The sequence below is a fragment of the Callospermophilus lateralis genome, chromosome 2 (assembly GCF_048772815.1).
Source record: "Callospermophilus lateralis isolate mCalLat2 chromosome 2, mCalLat2.hap1, whole genome shotgun sequence".
NCBI lineage: Eukaryota > Metazoa > Chordata > Mammalia > Rodentia > Sciuridae > Callospermophilus > Callospermophilus lateralis.
Genome location: NC_135306.1, coordinates 97419179 through 97446193, shown reverse-complemented (window position 1 = coordinate 97446193; position 27015 = coordinate 97419179). Strand labels below are relative to the sequence as shown.

The 27015-nt window shown below is 47.1% G+C and overlaps 1 protein-coding gene across 1 annotated transcript in view; it reads left to right on the top strand.

Annotated features, from left to right (window-relative positions):
• Positions 1–26107, top strand: part of St14 (ST14 transmembrane serine protease matriptase) — a 43707-nt gene extending 17600 nt beyond the window's left edge. The window contains exons 2-19 of the mRNA XM_076843561.1: positions 3174–3333; positions 3648–3775; positions 4000–4070; positions 5038–5195; positions 5386–5421; positions 5702–5942; positions 9093–9232; positions 9577–9674; positions 12033–12142; positions 12274–12404; positions 13790–13894; positions 14292–14402; positions 14509–14622; positions 14935–15057; positions 15885–16071; positions 24569–24843; positions 25716–25852; positions 25946–26107. Of these exons, the coding sequence (XP_076699676.1) occupies positions 3177–3333; positions 3648–3775; positions 4000–4070; positions 5038–5195; positions 5386–5421; positions 5702–5942; positions 9093–9232; positions 9577–9674; positions 12033–12142; positions 12274–12404; positions 13790–13894; positions 14292–14402; positions 14509–14622; positions 14935–15057; positions 15885–16071; positions 24569–24843; positions 25716–25852; positions 25946–26107 (2484 nt within the window). The 5' untranslated portion in view covers positions 3174–3176. The remainder of the gene's footprint in view (positions 1–3173; positions 3334–3647; positions 3776–3999; positions 4071–5037; positions 5196–5385; positions 5422–5701; positions 5943–9092; positions 9233–9576; positions 9675–12032; positions 12143–12273; positions 12405–13789; positions 13895–14291; positions 14403–14508; positions 14623–14934; positions 15058–15884; positions 16072–24568; positions 24844–25715; positions 25853–25945) is intronic.
• Positions 26108–27015: the final 908 nt, after the last annotated feature.

Below are 27015 nucleotides of genomic sequence, written 5' to 3'. Positions count from 1 at the left end.
ATCATTGTTAGAAATCCCCAAATCCTCACCTCTGCCCAAGCAAAAAGACAGCTACCCCTCCAGATCCCTGTAATAGAGGGAAAGGATCTGGAGAAATGGAATCAAATATCTCGACTTGAGGTACCAGATTAGAGGAAAGCTATATGAGGAATGGAAAGGGGAATGAGTTTTTTTCTCCTATCCATTCCTGAATGCTAGTTGTCAGGTTTAAATCACTCCAGTCGGGAGATTAGAAAACTGTAATTCTCTGGAGCAATTAAACTGTCCCTTGGAAAGATCCACATAGACTAATCACTGGTTATGCCCAGTAAGGTAATCTGGCTGAGCTTCCAAACAGCCTTTACGGCCTCATTCCTGAATATGAATGAACAAGCAAGGACCCTCAGGCATTTGTGGAAAGCCTTCAACATGAAAGGTACAAGATGCCATCAAAGAGGAAAATTTCAGAGAAAAAACAAGAAAACTCGTGTACATTAAAATTTTGACAGCAAACCCGAAAAACCTTAATAGTAAGGTTAGATATAACAAGATGCTATGTCTCTAAATAAAATACAAAATAGGACTGGGGATGTGGTTCAATGCCCCTGAGTTCAATCTCCAATACCCCTGCTCCCCCACAAAAAAATGAGAAAGGATAAAGTAGAGGATCAATATAATAAAAAATAGGGGCTGGGGTTGTGGCTCCACGGTAGAGCGCTTGCCTCACACATGTGAGGCACTGGGTTCAATTGTCAGCACCACATAAAAATAAATAAGCAAAATGAAGGTATTGTGTCCATCTACAACTAAATAATAATAATAATAATAATAATTGAAGAAAGGTAGATCAGAGAAAATTCCAAATTGAAAGGATATGTGGAGAATTTAGCATAATGAAATGTATATCCTGGAGGCTTTAAAGGAAAGACAACAAAGTTATTAAACATGAGATGATGGATTTATAATATTCTGATAGCTCTCAAAGCAAAATTAGAAGCAGAAAGACAATGGAAATTTCAAAATTCTAAGTTAAGAATTTTTTTTAAAAAAATATTGTTTAGTTGTAGATGGACACAATGCTTTATTTTGTTTATTTATTTTATGTGGTGCTGGGGATCAAACCCAGGGCTTCACACATGCTAGGCAAGTGCTCTACTACTGAGCTACAACCCCAGTCCCCTAAGTGAACTCTCAACAAATGTGAATATACAGCTAAGATTCTTTTTTTTTTTTTTTTTGGTACCAGGAATTGAATTCAGGGGTGCTTAATCACTGAACCACATCCCCAGCCCTTTTAAAAAATATTTTTATTTAGAGACAAGATCTTACTGAGTTGCTTTGGGCCTCACTAAGTTACTGAGGCTGATTTTGAATTTGCGATCCTTCTGCTTCAATCTCTCTAGCTGCTGGGATTACAGGCATCCACCACCCTGCCCAACTCTAGAGTTAAAATTTCAGAAACATGAAAGTGTCCAAATTTCCTCAGGAATGTACTAATGTATGTATTTTTATGAAAATGCAACAAACCCCTAGACATTAGGATATGGAATTTTAGGAAATAGGGGCTTCAATTGGAGACGGAGATGAAGGAAGTTCCCAAGGATGATGGTGAAGGAAGATCTACATAATCGCCATGAAAAGGGACAGAAGGCTCCAGGAGGAAGGCTCTCAGGAAGGAAATAAAATGACAAGTTATGTGACAGACTTTATATGTCGGAGATGGAGACTATTACAGAGACCTTAGAGATTATACATAGAGAGTTGGGTATATGTTAAAAAAAGTAAATGAAAATTTGAGCAAGAAAAACAAATTATACAAGAAAGAAAGCTTAATAGCGAACAGTATTTTCACAGCTTAACAACAAAAGTAATAAAAACACAAAATGGATATAATTTTTAAAAACTTTGATCCTAGAACTTTTGGGAGAATGAGGGAGAGAAAGAGAAGGAAGGATATTAAAATCCACATTATCAAAATAGGAAATCAGTTCATGATATTTTAAGCAGATGAATTAAGACAGTGGTATTATTATATGCTTTATAATATGGGAACAATCAGCTTGAATGTGTTTTAAGTGTCTATCTCTGGGGTGTGCTTCTAGGTAGAGTCATTAGCATAAGCAATTAGGAAGCTAAAATTAGACATATAAATATTCCAAGGTGGCAGGAGTGGGGAGAATCTTTTATAGTGGTGCATTAATCGATGATATGAAGTGGTGACAAATCAAGAAATATCAGGTTAAGCATATAATGTAGCATCAGAAAACTGTTGAAAGTGATGGCGTCACTTTGTGGAATTTGGAGTGGGGCTGTTGTGGTCATAAGCCCCTTTGGAGGGGGTATGAAGTAGTTGAACTTAAAGCACCACATTGAAAAAGCAGGCCTGTCTGCAGGATTAAGCACCAGTATATGCTCTGGGGAGAAATCTTGCTCATCTGCCAGGGGCCCCTGGGACACCCCTCCTGCTCCTCTCCATATTCATGTCCCCCCATCCTGGCAGGAGGAACCCAGAGAAGCTGCCATCTGTTGGTCAGAAATTTTGCTTGTTTGCTTTTACAAAAGGTGTGGATTCCAGGAGAGGGCTGTCTTTCCAGATCCACTTGAATCCTGGGTTAAAAGCATAGTGGTCTGTTTCACTGTAGCACTGCAGAGCTGCCCAGGCTTAGTGCCCTTTCCCTTTTGGCTGGTTAAACATCAGCAGGGGCAAGGCTGCTGGGCAAGGGCGTGGAGTTTCTATGCCACCCGCAGGCTCCTGGCCCTGGTGACCATGGGGACTGAATCTAAATAGGGTGGCATTGGAGCAGGTGAGGGCTGGCATTACAGGTCACCCCAGAGATTCCACAGTGCCAGTCATGGCTTTGAGCTTACGTCTACCTGAATCAAAGATGATTTGTGGAAATTGAGACCCTCCGTGACTGGGTTTAGCTAGCCCTTAATTTCAATTTAATTTTAAGTGATTCATGCCTGGGATGTGTGGATGGGAGGGCTTCCCTCACTTTCCTCCAGTAGGTTCACATCTTGCAGCAGGCAGTCTTGGAAGAGTGGTCTTTATGTTCATGGATGGTCCTTATGTTCAGCCCAGCCCTGACTTTTTCTCCAAGGCAGACCTCACAAAATGTCAGTGTTCTTCCCCAGCATGGCTGGGAGGCTCTTAGGCTGAGAGTTTCTGAGTCCCAGTGCATCTTTCTGTTCAGGACATGAAGGGCTTTGAAGAAGGTGTGGAGTTTTTGCCGGTGAACAACGCCAAGAAGGTGGAGAAGCGGGGACCTAGGCGCTGGGTGGTGCTGGTGGCCTTGTTGATCGGCTTCCTCTTGCTCTCCCTCGTGGTTGGCTTGCTGGTGTGGCACTTCCAGTGTGAGTACAGCTGGGGTTGCCTGTGGGGGAGGGTGGTATGGGGTGGTTCTCCCTCTTCCTGCAGTGCACAGAGCCAGGGGCCACCAGTGGTGAACGTGAGGAAGAGAATGGGGGAAGCGTAGAGGGATTGGAGGGAGTGCTCTCAGGTGCCATCTCCCTGGGCTCTTTTGAGCCGTGATAGGGAGTGATGAGTTGCTGGTCAGAGCCGGCCCCTCCCCACACTCGCTCCCCCAGGAGCTAAGGGTAGCTGTAGGTGTGAGGGCACTGGTGGAGGCAGTACCACTGCCCATGACCACTCTCCTGGCCTGGCACAGACCGGAATGCTCGGATCCAGAAGGTCTTCAATGGCTACCTGAGGATCACAAATGAAAACTTTGTGGATGCTTATGAGAACTCCAACTCCACTGAGTTTAAAAGCTTGGCCAGCAAGGTGAAGGAAGCGGTAAGTCCAATCCCTGGGCAGGGTCCCTGCCCACGGCTGTCTGTCCTGGCGTCCCTAACCCCTCCAAGTAGAAAGGACACTCTCATCTTTGCTCCAAGGTCACTGGGCTGGAGGGCAATGGAGAGGGGAGTTCAGGTCCCAGGAGGGGAGGGGGCGGCCTGGGCTCAGGGAAGGGATTGTTATTGTTCTTTGGCCTATTGTGAGTGTTGTCCCCTCCCCCTCAGCTGAAGCTGTTATACAGTGAAGTCCCTATCCTGGGTCCCTACCATAAGAAGTCTGTTGTGACTGCCTTCAGGTGGGTGTCCGGTGATGGTTTGAGTGGGGTGGACCCTGGCCTGTCTGGGAGTGGGATCAGTGTGATATTCTATGTGGGGCAAAATGCCTGGGACCCTAGGGTATGATGAAGCTGAAAGCCTTGGCTTGTAGGGCCAAGGCGACTCCTTGTTCTACCCTTTGTGCAAGTGATCAGCACACTTGATTCTCCTGTCTCCAAGGCAGTGTGGCCACAGCAGTGTTGATAGGAGGAAGTGCACAAATGCCTGTGGATTGCTTTGCCTAGGGCCAGCCAAGTGAGCTGCCATCAGGAAGGGCAGTGAGTATTTTTCTAAACTTGGCTTTGCGGAAATTGAGTGCCTGAGAAGGCTTCCATACAAATATATCTTTTTAAAAGTAGATTTTATTCCCAGAGTGGTTTTTTTTTTTTTTTTTTTTGCAGTGCTGGGGATTGAACCATGTGCCTCATGTAGACTAAGCAGGTGCTCTACCAGTGAGCTGCATCCCCAGCATTTTTTTTTTTTTTGAGATGGTGTGTTGCTGTATTGCCCAGGCTGACCTTGAACTCCTGGGCTACGTGATCCTCCTGCCTCAGCTTCCCAAGTAGCTGAGACTATAGGTGTGTGCCACTGTGCTCAGCACCCAAAGTTCTTTTTGTTTTGTGTGTTCAGATGAAACCTCAGGACAGCTGGGTGGCAAGTGGCAGTCTTACCTCCTTTCCCAGAAAAGAAAAGTGATTTTGTGTGCCCAAGTCAGGGGCCAAACTCCAATCTAGAATTTTTTCCCCTTCCCTTCTAAACTTGAGCTTACCACAGCATATGTCTCGTTTTGAGAGGAGGATAAGAAGGTAGCGGTGGACACTACAGAAAGTTGGGATGGTAGGGCCTCTGTATGCACTGAGGTCCCTGTGTTCTGGGAGATTGTGGGTCTTCAGAACCTCCTCCGGCCTTGTCTCAGTCCTTGTCTCAGGCTTGACCTTCTCTCCCTAGTGAGGGTAGTGTCATCGCCTACTACTGGTCAGAGTTCAGCATCCCGCAGCACCTGGAGGAGGAGACGGAGCGCGTCATGGCCAAGGAACAAGTGATCTCCTTACCACCCAGATCTCGGGCACTACAGTCCTTTGTGTTGACGTCGGTGGTGGCCTTCCGTGAGTCTGGGGCAGGTGGGGAGTGGGCACATGAAGGCCAGCCTGCAGAGGAGTGGAGTTGGGGGGACCCATGTGCCTGGGGCCCATTGCACTGAAGAGGACTCTTGCTGGGCACCTCCCTTATGATAATAAGGAAGCCGGAATAAGGAAATAGATGCTATGAGTAAATATTCTCCTTCTTGTTCTTTAGCCTCCGACCCCAGAACAATACAGAGGCCCCGGGACAGTGAGTATCATGCTTCTCACCCCTAAAGCTGAGAGAAGGAGGGACATGGCTAGATGTCCTTTGAGCTAAGGGGGTCCCTAGAAGTCATTGCCAGCACATCCCTCCTCTTCTTCCAGTCCCCTCTGAGAAGCCCCCTTCCTTCTCTCTCTCCAGGCCCAGGGCAGCCTTGGAAGTCTCAGAGTGGGGAGGCTAGGCCTGGGGTACACCCCTGCTGGGTCTCTGGGTTGGTCACCCCAGGGGCAGCCCTGGCCCCACCCCATGCCCTCCTTGTCTACTGCAGACAAATGCAGTTTTGCCCTGCATGCCCGTGGCAAGGAGCTGACGCGTTTCACCACACCTGGATTCCCCAACAGCCCCTACCCGGCCCGTGCCCGCTGCCAGTGGGCCCTGCGGGGGGATGCCGACTCAGTCCTGAGCCTCACCTTCCGCAGCTTTGATGTTGCACCCTGTGACGTGCAGGGTAGTGACCTGGTCATGGTGTATGACACCCTGAGCCCTGTGGAGCCCCATGCTGTAGTGCGGTGAGTGTCCTAGGGAACTGGGGTGGGGCCATAGGAGCCTGGCAGCTGCAGGGGTCAGCCACTGAACCAACTGCCAACTGTAGTGAGGCATTGGGATTCAGTTTATGACTTTTGGCCATAGGCCAAACTTGCAGGTAACAGAGGATAGTTGTGGGGTGCTCCTCAGCACAGGCTCCAGTTGGGGAGGGGGGTCTCAGGTGATTCCTTAGCTTTGGCAAGGTTGAGGAAGGCTCACTGGCTCCTGGATGCTGAATCCAGCATCAGCAGGATGTGCTTCCTATATCTGTCAAAAGGAAGGTGAATCCTGCCTTGGAAAAATGTAGTTCTTATCATTAATTAGGGATAGTAAAACCCACAGATGAGGAGGCCACTGCCATTGCGGACAGTTCATTATAGTTCCCAACAGGAGGGGCTGCTGTACGTCATGGCCAGCATGCAGGGCCATACAGTGGAGCCCCAGGGTTGTCCAGGAAGCAGAGGGAGAGAGGATGAACTGTGGGTGAGAGCCTTTATCATGGTTTACACAGGAAAGGATGAGTACAGGGTGAACAGGCTTAGGACTGGCTGGTTTCAATCATTATAGCAGGCTCTGGAGCATAGGACTGTCCCTTGCTGTCTGGTACTTGGCCTAGCGCCCAACTTTGAGACTTCCAAACTACCCTTGGCTTAGTCACCCCAGGGCCAGGTACCAGACATCAAGGGACAGTCCTATGCTGCAGAACTTACTGTAATGATTGAAACTAGCCAATCCTAAACATGTTTGCCCTGCACTCTTCCTTTCCCATGTAAACCCTCAGTAATGGCTGTCACCCACAGTTCCTCTTCACTTTCTCTGCCTCCTGAGTACGATGTGGGAGTTTGATAGTGTGTGGGGTCTGCATAGGAAAAGTGCTGTAGCCAGCAAGTCCTTTACCATTTCTAAGATTGGCAGCTCTTGGAAGGTAATCTTTCCAGGGTTAGTAAAACCCCTGATGTCAGAGCATCAGAATTATAGAGAATAGCCAGGTGCAGTGCCACAGGCCTGTAATCCCACAGGCAGCAGGGTCTCAAGTTTGTGTCTGACCTACACAACTTAGCAAGACCCTGTCTCAAAAATGAAAAGGGATGGAGGATGTAGTTCAGTGGTTGAGCCCCTCTGGGTTTAATTCCCATTATTGGGGGAAAAAGAATTACAGATAATAAAAGGGCATGATTAATATACCTGCTGAAGGAAGCAACCAAGGTGCTTGCCCTAGCTGGCTCCATGTCAGGATGGAACCCACTTCTCATACCTGGGTGAAGGTGGTCAGGTTCACCTGACATTGATCTCTGGAAATGGGCAGGTGTTTCTTGATTAATGATGGAATTAATTCCATCATTAATTCACTTAATGATGGGTTAAAATTCAGGCCAGAACCAAGATAGAACCATTTTTTGCCACAGCTCAGCAGTCAGGATTTCTACACATCTTTTCCCACCTCTGTAATTTACTAATTTACGACAAAGAAATACGCAACCTCAAGAGAGTAAAAGTAGAAATCAACAATCAAGGAGGGTAAAAGTCACCTATTACCTTACTACCTAAGAGTAGCCATTGTTAAGTTTTGTGTGTGTATGTGTGTGTGTGCGCATGCGTTTGTACTGGAGATTGAACTCAGGGGCACTTAACTACAAGCCACATCCCCAGCCCTTGTTTGTATTTTATTTAAAGACAGGGTCTTGCTGAGTTGCTTAGAGCCCTGCTAAGTTGCTGAGGTTGGCTTTGAACTGGGGATCCTTGTGCCTCAGTCTCCTGAGCCACTACAATTACAGATGTTCACCACTGTGCCCGCCCATTGTTAACTTTTTGATGTATATTCTCCCAGACTGTTTGGCTACGTACGTATGAGTATGAGTCTTTAGAAATAGGATCACATTTCTGGCCATTGTGGTGCGACCCTGTAATCCCAGCTACTTAAGAAACTGAGGCAAGAGGACCACAAGTTACAGGTCAGACTCAGCAACATGTCAGACCCTTTCTCAAAATAAAAAAATAAAAGGTTGGGATGTAGCTCAGTGGCAGAGCACCTCTGAGTTCAATCTCTAGTACTGAAAAAAAAAAAAAAAAGAAATAGGATTATGGTGTACAATAATACAATAGTGTACAATTGGTTTTGTTACCTGTTCTTTCCAAATCAATCTGACCTGGTCATTTATCTTATTTATTTATTTGTTTTTCTTGGTATCAGGAGTGCTTTACCACTGAGCTACATCCCCAGCCCTTTTTAATATTTTATTTTTAGACAAGGTTTCACTGTGTTGCTTAGGGTCTCAGTAAATTGCCAAGGCTGGCCTTGAATTTCTGTTCCTCCTGCCTCAGTCTCCTGAGTTGCTGGGATTACAGGTGCGCACCACCATGCCCAGCCCTAAGTCATTTTTAATGGTTGTATTAGAGGCAGGATGATATGGTCACTGGCACTGTGGGCTCTGAATGCCTTGAGTTTGAATTCCAACCCTGCTGCTTATTTATTTATTTATTTATTATTTTGTGGTACCGGGTATGGAACCCAGGGCTTTGTGGATGCTAGGCAAGGGTTTTACTACTGAGCCTGTCATTTATTGACTGTGGGATCTTGGGTAAGTTACTGAGCTGGTCTGTGCTTTCTATTATCTGTGACATGGGGATACTAGTATTGCTTAGATTTGTGAGTTAGTAGTTATAAAAGCACTAAGGGGCTGGGATTGGGGACCAGTGGCAGAGCATTTGCTCAGCATGTGTGAGGCCCTGGGTTTGAACCCCAGCACCGTAAAATCAACAACGACAGCACTGAGAACTATGCCTGGCGTGTTCTTAATCAATATTAGTTGTTTTGACTACTGATGTTATAATTTAACACGATTTACTTAATGAATCCTCTGATAGGCATTTCATGTTTCTCCGGTTTTACTATTTTAAGTAAAGATGAGCAGTCTTATCCCTAAGTCCTCACAGTGTTGATTGTTCTTTGTGTGAGGATTGTCCGACTCTTTGGGGAGGGATTTTATGGAGGGTCTTTTGGACCCCACCCTTGGCCTTTTGTGCACCTGTCCAGAGTTAGGAAAGGGGTCCTTGACTCCCCTCTGTGTGGAACTGAGCTGGGTGTGTGACAAGCCTGAATTCTGTCCTCACTTCCCGTCCCTCCGCCCCCACAGGCTGTGTGGCACCTACCCTCCCTCGTACAACCTGACCTTCCTCTCCTCCCAGAACGTCTTGCTTGTCACGCTGATCACCAGCACTGAACGGCGGCATCCTGGCTTTGAGGCCACCTTCTTCCAGCTGCCGAAGATGAGCAGTAAGGAAGGGCAGGGGAGGGCAGAAAATGCTCACAGGTGCAGAGGAAGGGGCCAGCCTTAGGGGTGACCTGAGCCCAGGAGGCCATAGGCTCAACCTTGTGGCTAGTAAACTGGGTCCCATCAGCCAAAGAGGTTTGGAGCTTGAGCCAAAAGGACACTTTGCTGACCACCTGGGTCAGGAGCTGTTTTTAAAACAGTCAGCTTGTGAGCACCTCGCTGGAAAGCAACCAGGTGCCCAGGCAGCTGAGGGCCTCAGGTGCTGCCCTTGGGGCAGTCTCTCTACCTGCCTAACTGGTGGAGCTGGCCCTCCACCCTCATGCTTTCTCCCACCTTTTCTCTTCAGGCTGTGGAGGCTCCTTACGTGAATCCCAGGGGACATTCAGCAGCCCTTACTACCCTGGCCACTACCCGCCCAACATGGACTGCACATGGAACATTGAGGTAGGTGATGTATGTGAAAGGGAAGGTCGGAGGCGGGGAGGGGGATGCCCCAGGGTGTAAATGGTGAAAGGAGAAGAGAGAAGATGAGCACCTTCAGCAACAGAAGAGTTCACATGTGCGAAGCTGCATGGGTTAGGTGGGATCTCCCTCTGCTGTATCAAGCTGACTCAGGTCCCAGCTCCTCCCCCAAGCTAGGCCTGCTTCTAGGAAGAAAGGGGGTTGAAGGTTCTGTGCCTTAGAGGTGCTGTCAGGATGGTCTCTGGGAATCTGCATGTAACACAGAGAAAGTCCTTATCAAGTGGTAGTGAGATAAGAGCATTTTGCCCGTTGATAACACTCACTGAATCATCCTGATCATCATCCATCCCTTTTCCTTCTCCAAAAACATCTGGAGTTTTTGAGCCTTCTTTAGTAATAGAATATGGTGTCCTCCTCTTCTTTGTGGTTTTACTTTCTGAGGTCTCAGTTGCAACAGTCTGAAAATGTTAATCGTAAAATTCCAGAAATAAATAATTCATAAGGTTGGAATTGCATGTTGGTCTGATTAGCATGATCAAATCTCATTCTGACCTCAATCATCCTCCTGGGATAGGAATCGTCCCTTTATTCAGCATGTACGCTACCTGGGCATTAGGTACTTAGTAGCCTTCTTGGTTTTCAGATTGACTGCTGTGGTAGCTCTTATCTTCAAGGACCTTTATTTTACTTAATAATGGCCCCAAAGTATAAGAATAGTGATGAAAGCAATTCTTATTTGCCAAAGAGAAACCCTAAAGTGCTTCCTTTAGGTGAAAATGTGAATGTTTTTAATTTAATAAGAAAAATAACATTGTACACTGAGGATGCTGAGTAAAATAAAATCTTCTATCTGTGAAATTAAGAAGGAAAAAGAATTTATATTGTAATTTTTCTATTTTATTAGTTACTGTTATTAATCTCTTACTGTGTTTGATTTATAAATTAAACCTCAGCTGGGCATGGTTGGGCATGCCTATAATCCTAGTAATCATCAGGAGGCTGAGACAGGAATATTAAAAGTTAAGGCCAGCCTCAGCAATTTAGCAAGGCCCTAAGCAACTTAGTGAGATCCTGTCTCAAAATAAAAAATAAAAAGCACTGGGTATGTGGCAGAGTGGTAAAGTGCTGGGTTCAGTCCTCAGTACCAAAAAAAACCAAATATACAAACAAAAAAATATTCGGGTACATATACACAATGAAATACTAGTCAGCCATAAAAAAGAATGAAATCTTGTTGGCATCATAGATGCAACTGGAGACCATTATGTTAAATGAAATAAGTCAGGCACAGAAAGACAAGCACCACATGAGCTCACTCACTTGGGGTTTTAAAACAGTTGATCTCAACTGAGTTTGGTGGTGTACTCTTGCAATCACAGTAACTTGGGAGACTGAGGCAGGAGGATTGCAAATTTGAGGCCAGCCTTAGCAATTTAGTGAGGGCTTAAGCAATTTAGGAAGACCCTGTCTCAAAATTAAAAAAGGGCTGGGAATGTGGCTCAGTGATTAAATGCCCTGGGTTCAGTCACTGAATTTCATAGAAGTTGAGAATAGAATAGTGGTTACCAAAGACTGGGGTGAGCAGTGGGAGGGAGGAATAGGGAAAGACAGGAGCAAGCAACTCTGGTATACTGTTGCACAGTATGGTGACTAAAGAATAACGTACTGTACATTTCAAAAAAGCTAGAAGGAAGGATTTTTTTTTTTTTTTTTTGTACCAGGGATTGAACTCAGAGGCACTTGGTCACTGAGCTACCTTCCCAGTGCTATTTGTATTTTATTTAGAGACAGGGTCTCACTGAGTTTCTAAGCACCTCACTGTTGCTGAGGTTGGCTTTGAACTTGTGATCCTTCCGCCTCAGCCTCCCAAGCTGCCAGGATTACAGGTGTGCACCACCATGCCCGGCGAAGAAAGAATTCTGAAAGTTTTCACCATAAAGAAATAATCAGTGTTCAAGGAGATACATATGTTTAACCTGATTGAAATATTAGTGTACACGTACATCACACATTATATGTTTTTCCCCATTAATATGTACAATTTTAGTATTTTTGTGAATCTGCTTTAAAAAAAAACTCTAAAAATAAAAATTGGGGGGAAAAAGAGAGAGAGAAGCACCTCTAATAGGTATGTATTGGAAAAACCATGGTATATATAGGTACTATCCTGGTTGTCAGGCATCCACTGAAGTCTTGGGACTTGTCCCCTGTAGATAAGGGAACTACTGTAGTGTGTCCCTGCTTCATGCTGTTTCATGCCCACCCGCCCACCAGCCATGTGACATCCTGGGGTTCAGGGAAGAGGAAAAGAACTCAGAGTCCAAAGCATTCTCTCTCCAGGTACCCAGAAATAAGAATGTAAAGGTGCGCTTCAAAATCTTCTACCTGGTGGAACCCAACTTGCCGCTGGGCACTTGCCCCAAGGACTACGTGGAGATCAACGGGGAGAAGTAAGCTCCTGGGGATTGGGACCGCCAGGCCTTGGCACTGGAGGTGGGGAGGGGGCAGGGGTCCTGTACATGCCCAGTGTCCTGGCTTCCTGCTGAGCTGTCTCTCCCTCACACTCACGCCTCTCCTCTAGGTACTGTGGAGAGAGGTCCCAGTTTGTCGTTAGCAGCAATAGCAACAAAATCACAGTTCGCTTCCACTCGGATCAGTCCTACACGGACACGGGGTTCCTAGCTGAATACCTCTCCTATGACTCCAGTGACCGTGAGTGAATTCTACTGCAGCAGGGGCCTGGTTGGTTAGAGGGATTCACACAGGATGCACTGTTTGTTCTGTATATTATCAGCATTGTGCTTTTCCTGATTCAAAGATAATTGGAAATGTAAGATGCATATCACTCTAGTGGCTTTTTTGAGGAAAGAATTTTATTTCAGATGCAGTTATTATAAAAGACCGACAGCAAATGTAGGTTCACACCATGCCATTCAGGGTTGCATCCCAGCACGATGTATCTGGAGCCTGAGGACTCTCCTCTCTTGTCTTCCTGGGGCTATCTGTCCCTTTGGTTCAACATCACTGTGACTTTTATTATCTATGCTTGTCTTTATGGCTGTTGAGCACTTTTAGGATAAATATCAAATTTTTGAAGCACATTAGAAAATAACCCTTGGCTGTGTGAATAGCAATTGGTTGATGCACACAATACAGATTGAGTCTCCATTATCTGAAATGCTTGGGACCAGAGTGTTTTCGATTTCAGATTTTGGATTTTGGAATATTTGCATATGTGCAATGAGATATCTTGGGGAATATGTGAATTTGGTGCTTAGACTAAGTTCATTTATATTTTACATATACCTTGTACACATAGTGTATTTGATACACCTATTTTTTGACTATAATCTGTCACACAAGTTCAGGTGTGTCATTATGTTGGAGCTCAAAAATTTGGAATTTTGGAGCACTGTGAGTTTTGGATTTTGGACCTGTAGTTTTAAATTTCAACACTGCATCATAGAATAACCTTTCAGAAGACATCTTTGCTCTACTAAGAACCCACGTTTAAGTTAAAATTCAACTGCATGACTTACCAAAAGTGTAATTAGATGAGTAAGTACCTTTGATCCAAAGACATACTTGTGACCAAAGCGTACGTATGCAGGGGCAGTGACAACAGTCTCCTCACATCTTTGTCCTCTGCTTGATGACCCCAATTGTCAGACACCTCCCAGTTTCAGAGACAGTGAAATATGAACAGTTCCCTAGCTTGAAGGAAATAGGTGATGTCGTTAACCCTTGGGCGAGGACATGCACATCATCCATCTACTGAGCCTCCGCTGCCCCTGTCGCCCATGCCTGGTGCTCAGAGGCATGAGGGTACAGCAGCACTGCTAATGCAGCCCCCTCCTTCCACTGTGTCTGGAGCTGCTGGGCGTTCGTCACTGGTGGTCAGGAGGAGCTTGGCCAGCCCTGCCCTGCACCGGCTGCTGCTGTAGGAGCCCCCTCGCCATAGTTTGGTGGGCCTGGGTGACCCTCAGTGCCTGCCTGACTTCCCTGTTTGCAGGCTGGGTCTTCCATGTGGCTGTGAGGTTGGCATTGAGGGCGGGAGGTTGGGACCACAGACCTCGGACCTGCTTTGTTCCCTACAGCTTGCCCTGGGATGTTCACGTGCAAAACTGGGAGGTGCATTCAGAGGAACCTGCGCTGCGATGGCTGGGCTGACTGCACCGACTACAGTGATGAGTTGCACTGCGGTGAGTCACGCTGGGAAACTGGAATGTCCCCTCCTGCTCTCATTGTGTCCCATGGCTCCTGCTGGCTGCCCGAGGTGGTGGGAATTTGTACTTATGTTCTGCTGCCCTCCTTCCCTCTGGGTGCAGAGACATCTGGCCCCTTTCCCTCCCACTGCTGTCTGCAACTCCTGGCTGCTGGTGAAGCAGGCGGTGGAGTGTTTTGAAAGTGCTGAGGTCAGCTCCTTAGCTGGTGGAGCAGGCATGCCCCAGGCCAGCTCTCCAGATGGGAAGTGGTCCCCTGGCGGCTCTGATTGTCCAGGCTCCCCCTGGGGAAGTCGTGAGTGATGAGGCTGCCACCAAGAAGACCAGGATCACAACCGAACCTTGCAGCTGACTTCTGCCTCTTGCCTTACTCCAGCATGCAATGCCACCCACCAATTTACCTGCAAGAACAACTTCTGCAAGCCCTTGTTCTGGGTCTGCGACAGCGTGAATGACTGCGGGGACAACAGCGATGAGCAGGGGTGCAGTGAGTGTCCTGGGGCAGGTGACCATCTGGGCTTCCCTGCAGCTGCCCGCTTGGCCTGGGCAGGCAGGGCATGTCAGGCCTTCGTTAAGGAGTTGTTTTTCCCCAGGTTGTTCTGCTGGGAACTTCCAATGTGCCAACGGGAAGTGCCTCCCACAGAGCCAGCGGTGCAACGGGAAGGACAACTGTGGGGATGGATCTGACGAGATCTCGTGTGACAGTGGTGAGACCTGGCTCTGCCTTCCTACAGGGATGCGGACGTTTCTTCTTGGTGTATCTGCACTACGAGCACACTCCTGTGCATCGTGCCCAGAGATTAGTAGATAAACTTGTTAAGTGTGATAAGAAAGAATATCAGTTGGGGGAGAATCTTTTAGAAGGTAGAGAACATGGGTGTGATGGTTGGGGTCAGCCTGGAGGAGGGGTGGAGGGTAGGTGGATCAAGAGATGCTTCTGAGGGCTTCTGGCACTGACTCTGGCTTATAGTTATGGGCTGCAGAGGAGCTGATTTCCCATCTGTGTCCTCCTTGAACAGCGAGCGTCGTCACTTGCACTGAACACACCTATCGCTGCCACAATGGGCTCTGCCTGAGCAAGGGCAGCCCTGAGTGTGACGGAAAGAAGGACTGTAGTGATGGCTCCGATGAAAAGGACTGTGGTAAGCAGAGCTTCTGTGTCTGGTTAGGCAGGCTGTTCACTGTGCAAAGTACCCACAAATGGGTGCACCCAGAGGTGGAAATCCTGCCAGCACCTTGCTCACCTAGGTCTGTGCCTGGAAAGCTGGTGCATTTGACTGGAGCAAAGATGCTGTACCGTAGCCTAGCTCTGGTTCTGGAGAAAGGCCTAGGCAGGCAGCACATTGGTGCCTCTGTGGCACAGCTGGGGTGCTGGCAGAGGTGCTGGGCTGGTGCCTGCTCTGTAGATGGAGCCACTGGTGAGTGGCTTGGAGAGGAGTCCTTAGCTCCTCTGAGTACCCGACAGGGTTTCCCCCACTGGCCCATATGTTAACTTGCAGCCCCTGTGTGTTGCTGAAACAGGGGTTCAGTTTGGGCAGAGTTATAATTCTGTGCCTTCATGTCAGGCCTCGGCTCTTCCCTCTCGGCAGTCAACAGGCATATTTAGGCAAATGACACCCAAATTGAGTCTAAGCAAACCAGCAGGTGTCTCAAGACCCTTTAGCGCATTTGTGCAGGATAGAGGAGCTGGGAGCGTGGGGATGAGAGGAAGGGAAGATAGACGACAGAGGGTGCCTGGAGCTCAGAGTGCTGAGGTCAGCTTCCTTAGCTAGTGGAGCAGGCATGCCCCAGGCCAGCTCTCCAGATGGGAAGTGGTCCCCTGGTGGCTCTACAGAGTCCCTCATGCCACCTATGCTCCAGCACTGCTGTGCAGGCCAGAGCCAGAGGTGATTCCCCGTGGAGTGGGGAGTCTGGCTGCTCCCTTGTGGTTGGGTGGCCCGCCATCTTTGGTTCTCTGTTCTCTCTCCAGACTGTGGGCTGCGGTCATTCAGCAAACAGGCTCGGGTCGTTGGGGGCACAAATGCAGACCAGGGTGAGTGGCCCTGGCAGGTGAGCCTCCACAGCCAGGGCCAAGGCCATGTGTGCGGGGCTTCGCTCATCTCTCCGAACTGGCTGGTCTCTGCAGCCCACTGTTTTATGGATGACAGAGATTTCAGGTAGGTCTCTGGGTGGGTGGTGAGGTCCCCTGTGCCTATGATTCCTGCCAGGGTGGGCTGTCACTAGGATAGGGTAATGGAGAGGTGGCAGTTATCTAGTGACAGAGCTTATTAACAGTGCTAATAAAAACTCACTTTTATTAGGTACTCTCTCAGTCAAATACTTTCTGTGCCACCCCTAGTGGGGCCGATCTGTTCATATCTCTACTTTATAGAAACAGACTCAGAAAGGTAAGGGCATTTGCTCAAGGTTGCACAGCTATGTGGCAAAACCAAACTTGTGCTCAAGTGTGTTGATTCCAAAGCCTTTTTGGTTAATGTCTGTACTGCATGATTCCCTGGAATTGGTTAAAGATGAGTCTTGGTTTTTCAATCCTGCTCTGGTTTGCAAGTGACCTTAAGCAAGTTATTCAAACTTCTTAGGCCTGGGGTTCTTCATGGATGGTATGATGCTGTTAGTTCTCATTCTTAGAGTTGTGAGAATGAAATATTATATTGTCCTTGGTACACAGTGCTATGCCTGTCATATAGTAGGTGCAGGCTGTTATGCTCGAATTCGGGACCCCCGAAAGACCACCAGAGACCAAGATTGATGTAAGCAGCAAAGAGGTGTTTATTGCGAGCTAGCTTGGTCCTCTGCGTGCGCACACACAGAAACTGGTGACGCTGAGAGGCCCCAAGGCCAGGGTTTGCAGCAGTTTTATACATTCTTTGGAGAAGGCAGGGACCCCCACATACATCATAGCATCTCTTAGCAAATCATCACACACCGCGGGAAAATCAAATAACAACTCTAAAACATGATTAGCACATTCACTGACAGGAACAAGTTGGGTAGGGTGATTGGTTACTACAAGAGGGGGATTTATTTGAACTGATTGGTTGAAGCCAAGAGGGGTGTTCGTGCTGAACTACATGGTTTCCCAACATGTTATCAACCACCATAAACTACTGGGAGGGTCATCTGGCATCCCAGGTATTTCCCTGTCTCATGCTGATTGGTGGCTGCTAGGGGGTTGCTATGGATCCTCACCTAGCCTGACTGAGTCAGGGACACCTGGTGCAGCAGATCTCTCCTGTTATTTGTAGATAAACAACTTAGCAGGGTGGGAATGTGCCTAGGAGTGCTCTGTGGGTCTTTCCAAGGACAAAGGTGATGTCCCTTCCTTGGACAGGCTCTGAGGTAGAGGCTGGTTTTTCAAGGCCTGGAAGAAGAGCCACATTGTGTCCCAAGGCTAGGTGGGCAGGCACCAGAGTCTAGGAGGCCCGAGAACTTTCAGGAGTTGACTAGGTGTGGGCTGGGGTTATTGGGGTCTTGCTCCTGGCCTGTGCAGGTTGTCTGGCCATTGGCCACAGGAAGGAGTCTAAGGGGATAGCTTGCTCTGTGGGCCTTCTAGGGGATTGTACCTTGCTGCCAACTGCATGTTCTTCTGCAGTAGGTAGCTCGGGGACAGGCAACCCAGGCTGCCTTGACCTGAGAGGAAAGATGGGGCCTACAGCAGGAAAGCAGCCAAAGGCACAGGTGTGTGTGGTGTGGGTGATGGAGGCAGCAAATGGCAGGAGGGAGCGGGGCTGCCTCATTTTCCCCTGGGCCTCTTTAGATTGTCGCCGTCAGGCCTCATCCAGGCCCATCCAGCCTGAGCCAGTTCTTCTTTCTTGTTTTGTCACACTGAGCTCCACCCTGGGCAGGAAGGATTATTTTTCTTAGTGGGGTTTTAAGAACTTATTTAAGAATTTTTAAAAATAAACTTTTTATTTCAAATTGTAAAAGTGTTATGGATTTCTCATGTACCCTTTACCCACGGCCCCTCCACGTTAGCATGTATGTTTATACTCAGAAACTAACACTGGTCCGTTCCAAGTAATTAAACTCCAGATTTCACTAACCAAGTTTCATGCTAATGTCCTTTCTGCTCAGGAGCCAGCCCAGACAGGCAAGCGTCTCCTTGCCCTGTCTCTAGGACGGGAGTGTCTCAGTCCTGTCCTTGCCAGTGCCGAGGCCATGTGCTGTGTGGAATGTCCTCCTGTGAGTTAGTCTGATGTTTTTCTCATGACCGGACTGGAGTTAGGAACATTTGGAAAGAATGTCACATCATTTCAGCAGATAAATGACATGTGATAGTCAGCTTTTTATCACCGTGACTAAAATACTCAACGAGAACAACTTAGAAAAAGAAAGATTTATTTTGGCTCAACAACTCAGAGGATTCAGTCCATGGTTGACTGACTCCAAGGCAAAAATTTCATGGCTGAAGGGCGTGGCAGAGGAAGGCTACTCAGCTCCTGGCTACCAGGAAGGAGAGAGAGAGAGAGAGAGAGAGAGAGAGAGAGAGAGAGAGAGAGACACACACACACACACACACACACACACACACACGGGGGGGGGGGCTCAGGGGGGAGGGCCTGGGGACAGGCACACCCCCAGTGACCTCTAGCTGGGTCCCACTCCCAGTAGCCCATTCAGCTACCAGTGGATAAGTCCATCCAGTGAGAGCCCTCAAGATCCAGTCATTGCCCAAGCCCCACCTCTGAACCTTGCTGCATGAGGTCCATGCTCTCAACACACGAGCTTCTGGGAGGACAGTCCAGATCCAAACCATCACCTGTGTGAGCATGACCCGCCTCTAATGATGTTGCTCATTATCCTTTGGTTAAGGTAGTGCTTGCTAGCTTTCTCCACTACCACGTCATTATTTTCTCTGATCTTTGGATATGAGTCTATTTAGAATTTTTCTTTTTTTGAAAATTTTGTTATATATGACAGCAGAATGCATTACAACTCATATTACACATATAGAACACAATTTTTCATATCTGGATGTACACAAAGTGACTCTATCTTACTCTTGACAAAAACTGTCACATTAGCTGTAGCATCAAAGCATGTTTTGTATACAGTAGGTGAAGACCATACTTGCTTTTGTTGTCTAATAAAAAGGAGTGATAAGAATTTTGAGAAGTCCAGTAGATTGGGGTCTCAAAAATTACTTGCCTACATGCACAGCAGACTCTGGATTTACTTGATAGATATATATCTGTAAGTTGACAGCTTCATCTTTTTTGTAGTCCCCCTGGAAAAGAGCTAGAAATGGCTGTTGCTGCAAATAACACTCCGGATGACTGGTATATCCAAACACAAAAAGTTTATGAAAACAGGGCTTTTTCATTCCACTGCTGTCTTTCCTATCTTTGGATACATGTCTGAAGAGTGTACAAGAGGCAGCAGTGGAATTGTGTGCCAGAAGAATAGAACTCACCGTGCAGAAATTAAGCATGTGACACAATGTTCCTAAGGAACAGTACATAAAGCAGTCTTGGATGACTTTAAATGAAACGATAGAAATGTAAGTCCTCTATAACATTTGAAGAAATGGGATATAAATGTCCTAGACTATATGATAGGTTTCTATTTCTCTCAAGTGACTTGGATACTGGTATAAGAGAGGAAGAAGACAGAACAGGTCACTCAGTGAAGAATACATTCCCTTGTCCTGGCTCTGGTTAAGATGAATGTTTTATTCACTTATCATGATCTCTTTAATTAAACATGATTAATTTGAACCACTTTCAAATCCCTTTTGTGCTAATATATTGAGTTATTTATTGGTTAGCTGACTTAAAAGAAATACTGGTTAAGAGTGCTGGCTGTGGAGTTAAGATTGAATTTAAACTTTGACTTCCCTAATTACTAATGAGTTGTCTCACATGTGACTCAAATTCTCAGAAACACAATTTCCTCATAGGTGAAACAGAAGAATACCTACTTGTAAAAGTTATTATACAGATTAAATGAGGAAAAGTATTAAACATTCAGCATAGTTTACCTGGCAAATAAAAAATACTCAACAAATGAGAGTGAAAGCAAAAAAAGAACAAATGTTATTCTCCATTCTAGTATAGGTGCACTGTAAGGAAGTTTGTCCTTTTTCATTTATTTGCATCAATGTTGACTTGTGTATCTGTTTTGTATTTGGGGGTTGTAACCCAATAACCTGATACTTACTTTGTTGCTCAGATTGTTCCAGAATTGTCGGTTGGGAACTCCTTGAGGGCCGCTTCTGTGTCCCTTTGACTTGTTCCATTCTTTCAGTGTTTCGGAGTCACTCCCTTGCTTTCTAGCAACACTAGATTCATCTGACACCTTCTCTGCCCCAGCCTTAGAACCAGTCACTTCTGCAAGGAGCACTTCATCAGGGGATGGTATTAGAAATCAAGGGCTGGGTGCTCATTGTTATTGCAGAGTCACTATTTCTAGGTCCTTCAGGGGGCCCAGCTAGGAGATAGCTCTGTGTGTGTGTGTGTGTGTGTGTGTGTGTGTGTACACGCGCATGTGCGCAGTGGGCCTGTGTTTACTGCTTTCTCTTTCTTTGCTTCAAAATTTCATTTTTTATTTCTTTTTCCTCATCTTCTGTTGAATATCTGTCTAATTTCTGCTAATTCATGGTGATTTTTATAACAGCCACTGTTGTTAGTAGTATGTGGGAAACGAGCCTTAGTTTCTGTACTTCACAGTCTTGCTAGGTCAGGAATAACACACTACAGTTGCTCACACCTTCATGCACACATGCACACAGGTGGTAAGTGCTGTGCCGGAACTGTGTGCAGGCTACCTCAGGCCCCCCAGCTGATGGGAAGGGTGCCGATTGAGCAGGGGTGTCTAAACCAAGTGCTGGAATGTGAGGGGTTTTGTCAGCAGGACCAGGTGGTGCAGACCTTCCAGACAAAGGGAGTGTTGGGCACAAAGGCAGACGTGTGAAGTGTGCGGGGACCTTGGGTTACTCTGCTTGGATTTCTGAGCCATCTAGTGCTCCCTCCTAAGGCACTGTGGAGAGGTTTGTTTGTTTGTTTTTTGGTACCAGGGATTGAATTCAGGAGCACTCAACCACTGAGCCACATCCTCAGCCCCATTTTGTATTTTATTTAGAGACAGGGTCTCACTGAGTTGTTTAGTGCCTTGCTAAGTTACTGAGGCTGGCTTTGAATTTGTAGGTCAGCCTCCCCAGCTGCTGGGAATACAGACATGCACCACTGCACCTGTCCTGAAAGGTGTTTTAATGCCATGAAGTACACAAGCTGCCTACATTTAAATGGTGGCCCACACTTATTAACTGTGTGTCTTAAGCAAATGATTCTTTACTCAAGTCCTTATCTTAGAATTGCAGGGCTGTTTGGTCAGCCTGGAGAAGGGTGCTTGGTTCTTGTAAATGCTGTCTTAGTGATTACTATGGGAAGTTTCAATGACTGCATCTGCCCTCCTGGTCTCTCTGTTCCTGGTAGGTGTGCAGACCTCAAACACTGGCAGTCTGTCAGTTGGCTTTCCATCCATCACTGTGACAAACACCTGAAACAATCAGCTTAGAAAAGGGTCACTTTTTTTTTTTTTTTTGCTCACAGTTTTAGAGGTTCCAATCTTTGATTAGGTGGACCCATTGCTTTTAAAAGCCTCTGGTTGAATGGCAATGGCAGAGATCAAGGGACAGAGCAAAACTGTTCTCCCTGCTGGGCATGGTGGTGTATGCCTGGCAATCCCAGACACTCAGGAGGCTGAGGCAGGAGCATCACAAATTTGAAGCCAGTCTCAGAAACTTAGCAAGACCCTGTTTCAAATTAAAAAATAGAAAGGGCTGGGGATGTGACTCAGTGATTAAGCACCTCTGGGTTCAATCTCCAGTACCAAAAAAATTGTTCACCTGTGGTTGGGAAGCAAAAGAGAAGAAGAGGAAGGGATTGGGGTCTCATAATCTCCTCTTCAAGAGCATGCCCCAGTGACCTAAAGACCTCCCAGTCGGCCCCACCTCTAAAAGGTTCTATCACCTCCCAATAGCGCCACCTTGGGGACCAAGTCTTTAGCATAAGAACCTTTAAAGTGACACTCTAAATCTAAACTATAGCACTGAACTTGCTGATGAAATTGAATGCTTTTCTGGGTGAATAATGTTGGCTGTAGGAAAAAGACCACTGTGCAGGATTAATAGAGAGGGTTTCTTGATAGAGGGTTTGGGGTTGTTGGGTGCATGGGGCCCAGTTTGGGGGAGAGGAGGTGAGGCAAGGAGTCTGACAAGGGCCTTTCTGTGCTGGGATAACACAGAATGGAGGTGGAAGGGACTAGGCTGACTGTCCCTCTCCTCCATCCTATCTCATCCTTTCTATTTCTGAGACCTTGCCTACTGGGCATTCCTGAAGCATCCTTTGGCTTGCCCTAGACTACAGACCTCCTTGCTCCCTCCCAGCACTCTGGTCTGCACAATACATTGCCAGCACAGTCTTTCCAAAATCTTATTGCATTAACCTCTTGCTTAAATGCTTGCCCTGGCTTGCAGGATACAGTAGAAACCCCTTTCCAATGACACCCTTCCAATGACAGCCATGTCATCTGTCCTCTGCCAATCTGACCAGCCCTAGTCTCACCTCTGGTCTTATACCTTTACCTTATTCAAGTTTTGCTTCCTAAAAACTCCCCTTTTTCTTTTTTAATATGCTGCATTCTGTCCCACCTGCAGACTTTCATCCAGTCCTTTTTGACTTCAGGACTTGATTTATTTCCTTCCTCTCACTGCTACCCAACCCGTACTCTTCCAGAGCTTTCTACCCCTTCCTCTGTGGGACATTTTTCGTGTTGGACTGTGATCGATGATTTTCATGACTCTCTCTCTCTCCCAGTATACTGTGAACTTGGGGACTGAGTTTAGTGTAATTCCTAGAACATCATGGGTGCCCAATAGTTACTGAATGAATGAATGAGTAAATGGATGGATGCCTGTATTGCCAGGATGAAGGATGAGTGGGAAGAAACATTAGAAAAGGGAAGACTAGCTGGGCACAGCAGTGCACACCTCTAATCTCAGCTACTTGGGAAGCTGAGTCAAGAGGATCACAAGTTCAAGGCCAGCCCAAACAACTCAGCAAGACCCTGTCTCAAAATAAAAATAAAAATGGCTGGGGATGTATCTCAGTAATAGAGTACCACTGGATTCAATCCCCCATACCAAAAAAGAAAAAGAAAAAAAGAAGAAAGGGAAAGGCCAGTGAGTGGTGGTGGGAAGTTGAGGCCTGTTGCTTAACAAAATGAAAAGGATCTCACAAGAGCAGTTTTTAGGAAGTTCTTTTTTAAAGAGTAGAGACAGAGCCCAGTTTGGAAGGTAGTGCTTCAGTCAGGGTGTGAGGTTCTGGTGAGCGGGCTGTGTGGCAGCCCAAATGACAAGGAGGTGACCAATGCAAGGGGAGTCAGGGGACCTGTGGAACAGCAGGACTTCAGCGGGGAGGAAGCTCAGCTCAGGGCAGGGGTGAGGAGGGTGCCATGGCTGCACAGCTCAGCTACCCCTTGACTTTCCTGAGAGATTAGAGAAAATGAAGTAGGTCTTTATGCTTTTCTCTGCAATTTAGATTTTTCTATTTTAAAGATCTATTTTTTTTTTTTTCAATTTTTTATTTTGGAAAATGTTCAGTCCTACAAAATGTTGCAAGTATGGTGGTGAAAGGAAGGAAGGAAAAAAGGACTAAAGCAGTGAGCACCTCGGACCCTCTCTACGTTCACTAATTGTTGCACTTGACCCCATTTACTTTATTTTGCTCTTTGCATGTGTACCTGTGTTTTGGGGAACCATTTCTGACTTAAGCGCAGCTGCTAGGACACTTCTTTAGTACCTTAGCCTATAACTTTTTTTTGGCCCCACATCTGAAATTGCCACTTCTCCAAAGAGCCCTGGTTCCTTTTAATGGAGAAACGGAATCTAAGTCTCGGGTGCCCCTGGGAATGGCATTACTTTGAGGCTAAATTTTTTAAATCATGAAGTTTTAGTGAGACTTTTCATTTTTGTAAATCTCTTTTTTTCCCCACACTGGAAGTTGGCTCTCAGCCACATCTGTGTCCTCGTTTCTTTGCTCTTGTCCTCCAGAGTACATGATATGGTTTCAGAATTGCTAACTTGTTCCACGGCCAATCACTAACCTCACATTAAAACTCAATATATTTTTCAATTCGCTTTGGTCTCAGAATATATACCGCTGTGTTTAAAAATTGGATGATTTTTGAGTTATTCCTCCTGTGAAAGGTCAGATTAAAAGATACTTTTTTTTTTTTTTTTTTGCTTTACTAGAGATTGAACCCAGAATCTCGACCATGCTAGGCAAGTGTCCTACACTGAGCTACATCCCCAGCATTTTAAATTTTATTTTGAAATAGGGCTGGCCCCAGACTTGCCATCCTCTTGCGTCAGCCTATGGGATTACAAGTGCACTCAGATAAGATATGTATTTCTTGATAATCAGATTAAAAGTGTATTAAAAGAGGGAATAAAGAGGTCCAGAGAGGTTCAGTGCCATGTCAGGGTGCTTAATAGAGTTTTCAGTTTAGGATCAAGCCCAAGTAAGGGCCACTTTCCTCTGTCACCTGCTTCTCAGCAGCTCCTGGTGGCTTTGTGTATGGTGAGCAGATACTTGGTGTGTGACCTTGCAACTGCAGTCTCACGGCCACTTCTCCTCCTCTGACCCCTCCCAGGTATTCAGACCCCACTTTGTGGACTGCCTTCCTGGGCCTTCATGATCAGAGCAAGCGCAGCGACTCTGGGGTGCAGGAGCACCAGCTCAAGCGTATCATCACCCACCCCTCCTTCAATGACTTCACCTTCGACTATGACATTGCACTGTTGGAGCTGAAGAAGCCTGCTGAGTACAGTTCTGTGGTGCGGCCCATATGCCTGCCTGACACTTCTCATGTCTTCCCTGTTGGCAAGGCCATCTGGGTCACAGGCTGGGGGCACACCCAGGAGGGAGGTAAGCTTCAGGCTGGGCCCAGGGACCTGCAGAGAGCCTCAGGCCTTCCTCGAGGCGGCTATCAGCTATCCTGCCTCTGTATTTGCATCCTTTTTGGTGTCTAACCTGTCTGCCTGGCTTCTGAGCTGATGGATTTCCCTGATTTCTTTTTGCCTGGCAGGATGAGACTGTATAAGGTAGAATGTAAAAGGGGCATGGGATTTGCAGGTTGGGCTCTGGATTGAAGGCCTGGCTTTGCCACTTAACTACTTGAGTGACTTGGGTGAGTTTCTTAAACTCTGACCTTGGTTCTTCATTGGCAAAAAGAAGTGGTACTTAATGTATATGAGAATGTGGGTGTGGATGCCCTTTGTCACTTGGAAAGGCCATTAACTGTGCTGTGATATTACCTGTCATGGAAATGAGTGGCCTGTTCCTTCTGCACCCACTTGTAGGAGGCAGTCTGTTGGCAAATTTAAAATTTTTTTTAAAATCCACTGTAATATTTATATAGCATGTTGCTGAAAATTTGTAGCATATAGAGAGGTAAAGAGTAAAAACCTGACTTGTAGCTCCCCTGCCCTGGCAAAACCACTGTGGCATCTGGTGGCACTTTCTGTCCTGCTGCTTTCTTCACACCCCTTACCTCGGTGCACATTTGACTTCATGTCATCTGACAGATTTCCAGCATATTGCCTATTTCTGATTGAGTAGTATTCCATTGAGAAGTGCCATCAATTACTTACGCATTTGCTAGTTGTGCACACCTGGGCTGTTTACAGAGCTTTGCTGGTCAACTGCCTCTTGTGGGGAGCATCTCCAGTGACCTTTTCCCCATGCAGCTCCTAGAAGAGCTCCCTGTTTGAGTCAGCCCTGTCCTACCCGCTCTACAGGCTCCGGGGCGCTGATCCTGCAGAAGGGTGAGATCCGCATCATCAACCAGACGACCTGTGAGGGCCTGATGCCGCAGCAGATCACCCCACGGATGATGTGTGTGGGCTTCCTCTCTGGGGGCGTGGATGCCTGCCAGGTGTGTGGGCTGCCGGTGGGCGGGTCCTGGGGAGAGGCCAGTCCTGGGGAGAGATGGGGCAAGGCCCTCACGCACAGGGCTTTCTCTACTCAGGGTGATTCCGGGGGCCCCTTGTCCAGCGTGGAGGAGGATGGACGAATCTTCCAGGCTGGTGTGGTGAGCTGGGGTGAAGGCTGCGCCCAGAGGAACAAGCCAGGCGTGTATACGAGGCTACCTGTATTTCGGGACTGGATCAAAGAGCAGACTGGGGTGTAGAGGCAGGGAAGCCTGCCAGTCAACCCATCATGAATGCCTGTGGGGCCACCCCAACGCACACCTGCCGGCTGAGGACAAGACCACTGGCTGTATTCCTGCTTCGTTCCTCTCTTCTCCGCAATCCCAGACTGTGAACTGCATCCTCAGGACTCTGAATCCCCCCTGGAGAGCCTGTTGCCTCCCTCAGTCTCCACAGTGGGGTCGGAAAGGTGAGGAGGGGGAACAATGGGCAGTGCCTGGGGCCCAGCCAAGCACAAAGGCTTGAGGACACAGACTCCCGCTCCAGCCCCAGGCTGGGCCTGAGGCTTTTTCCTGGAGACCTGCTTCCTGTGTCTCTAAGAGGAGCTTCTGGGATCTCATCAGTGGAGGTGGTGGCAACTGCAGTCGCGACTGTGGGGTCCTGGGTTACACTCCTCCAGGAACCCAAGTCCAAAGGACCCTAGAAAACAGATGAATCTGATTGGAATTGTTTTACCCATTTACCCATTGTGGCCTTCAGTGTGTGTGTTTGTGTGTATGATAAAACATTTTATTTCTTTTTAGATAAAAATTTTCCTTTCTGGAATTGACTGGCTGGCTGTCCTTCCTCTTAGCTCCATTTGCAAGAAAATGGTCCTAAATTCCCCTCAGCAGAGACCCTGGTGTCAGATTGCGTGGAGGCCACACTACCCTTCTGTTTTCTTCAGGCCAGCCGGGTGCTGTGTTTCTGCACTGGGGCCTCATACCCTGAGCAGGGGCAGTGGGTCAGCCAAGGAATCTGGGGAGAAGCAGTTGTAGGGAGCTGGTGTGATTGCCCAGGCCCTGGTCTAACTTGGGAGGGGAGGAGCTTTGCTGGAGAAAGTTGGAAGAGGTGTCTTTGCACTCAGTGAGGAGGTGGTCACTTGAGCTATGTGTGCTAGCACACCTAA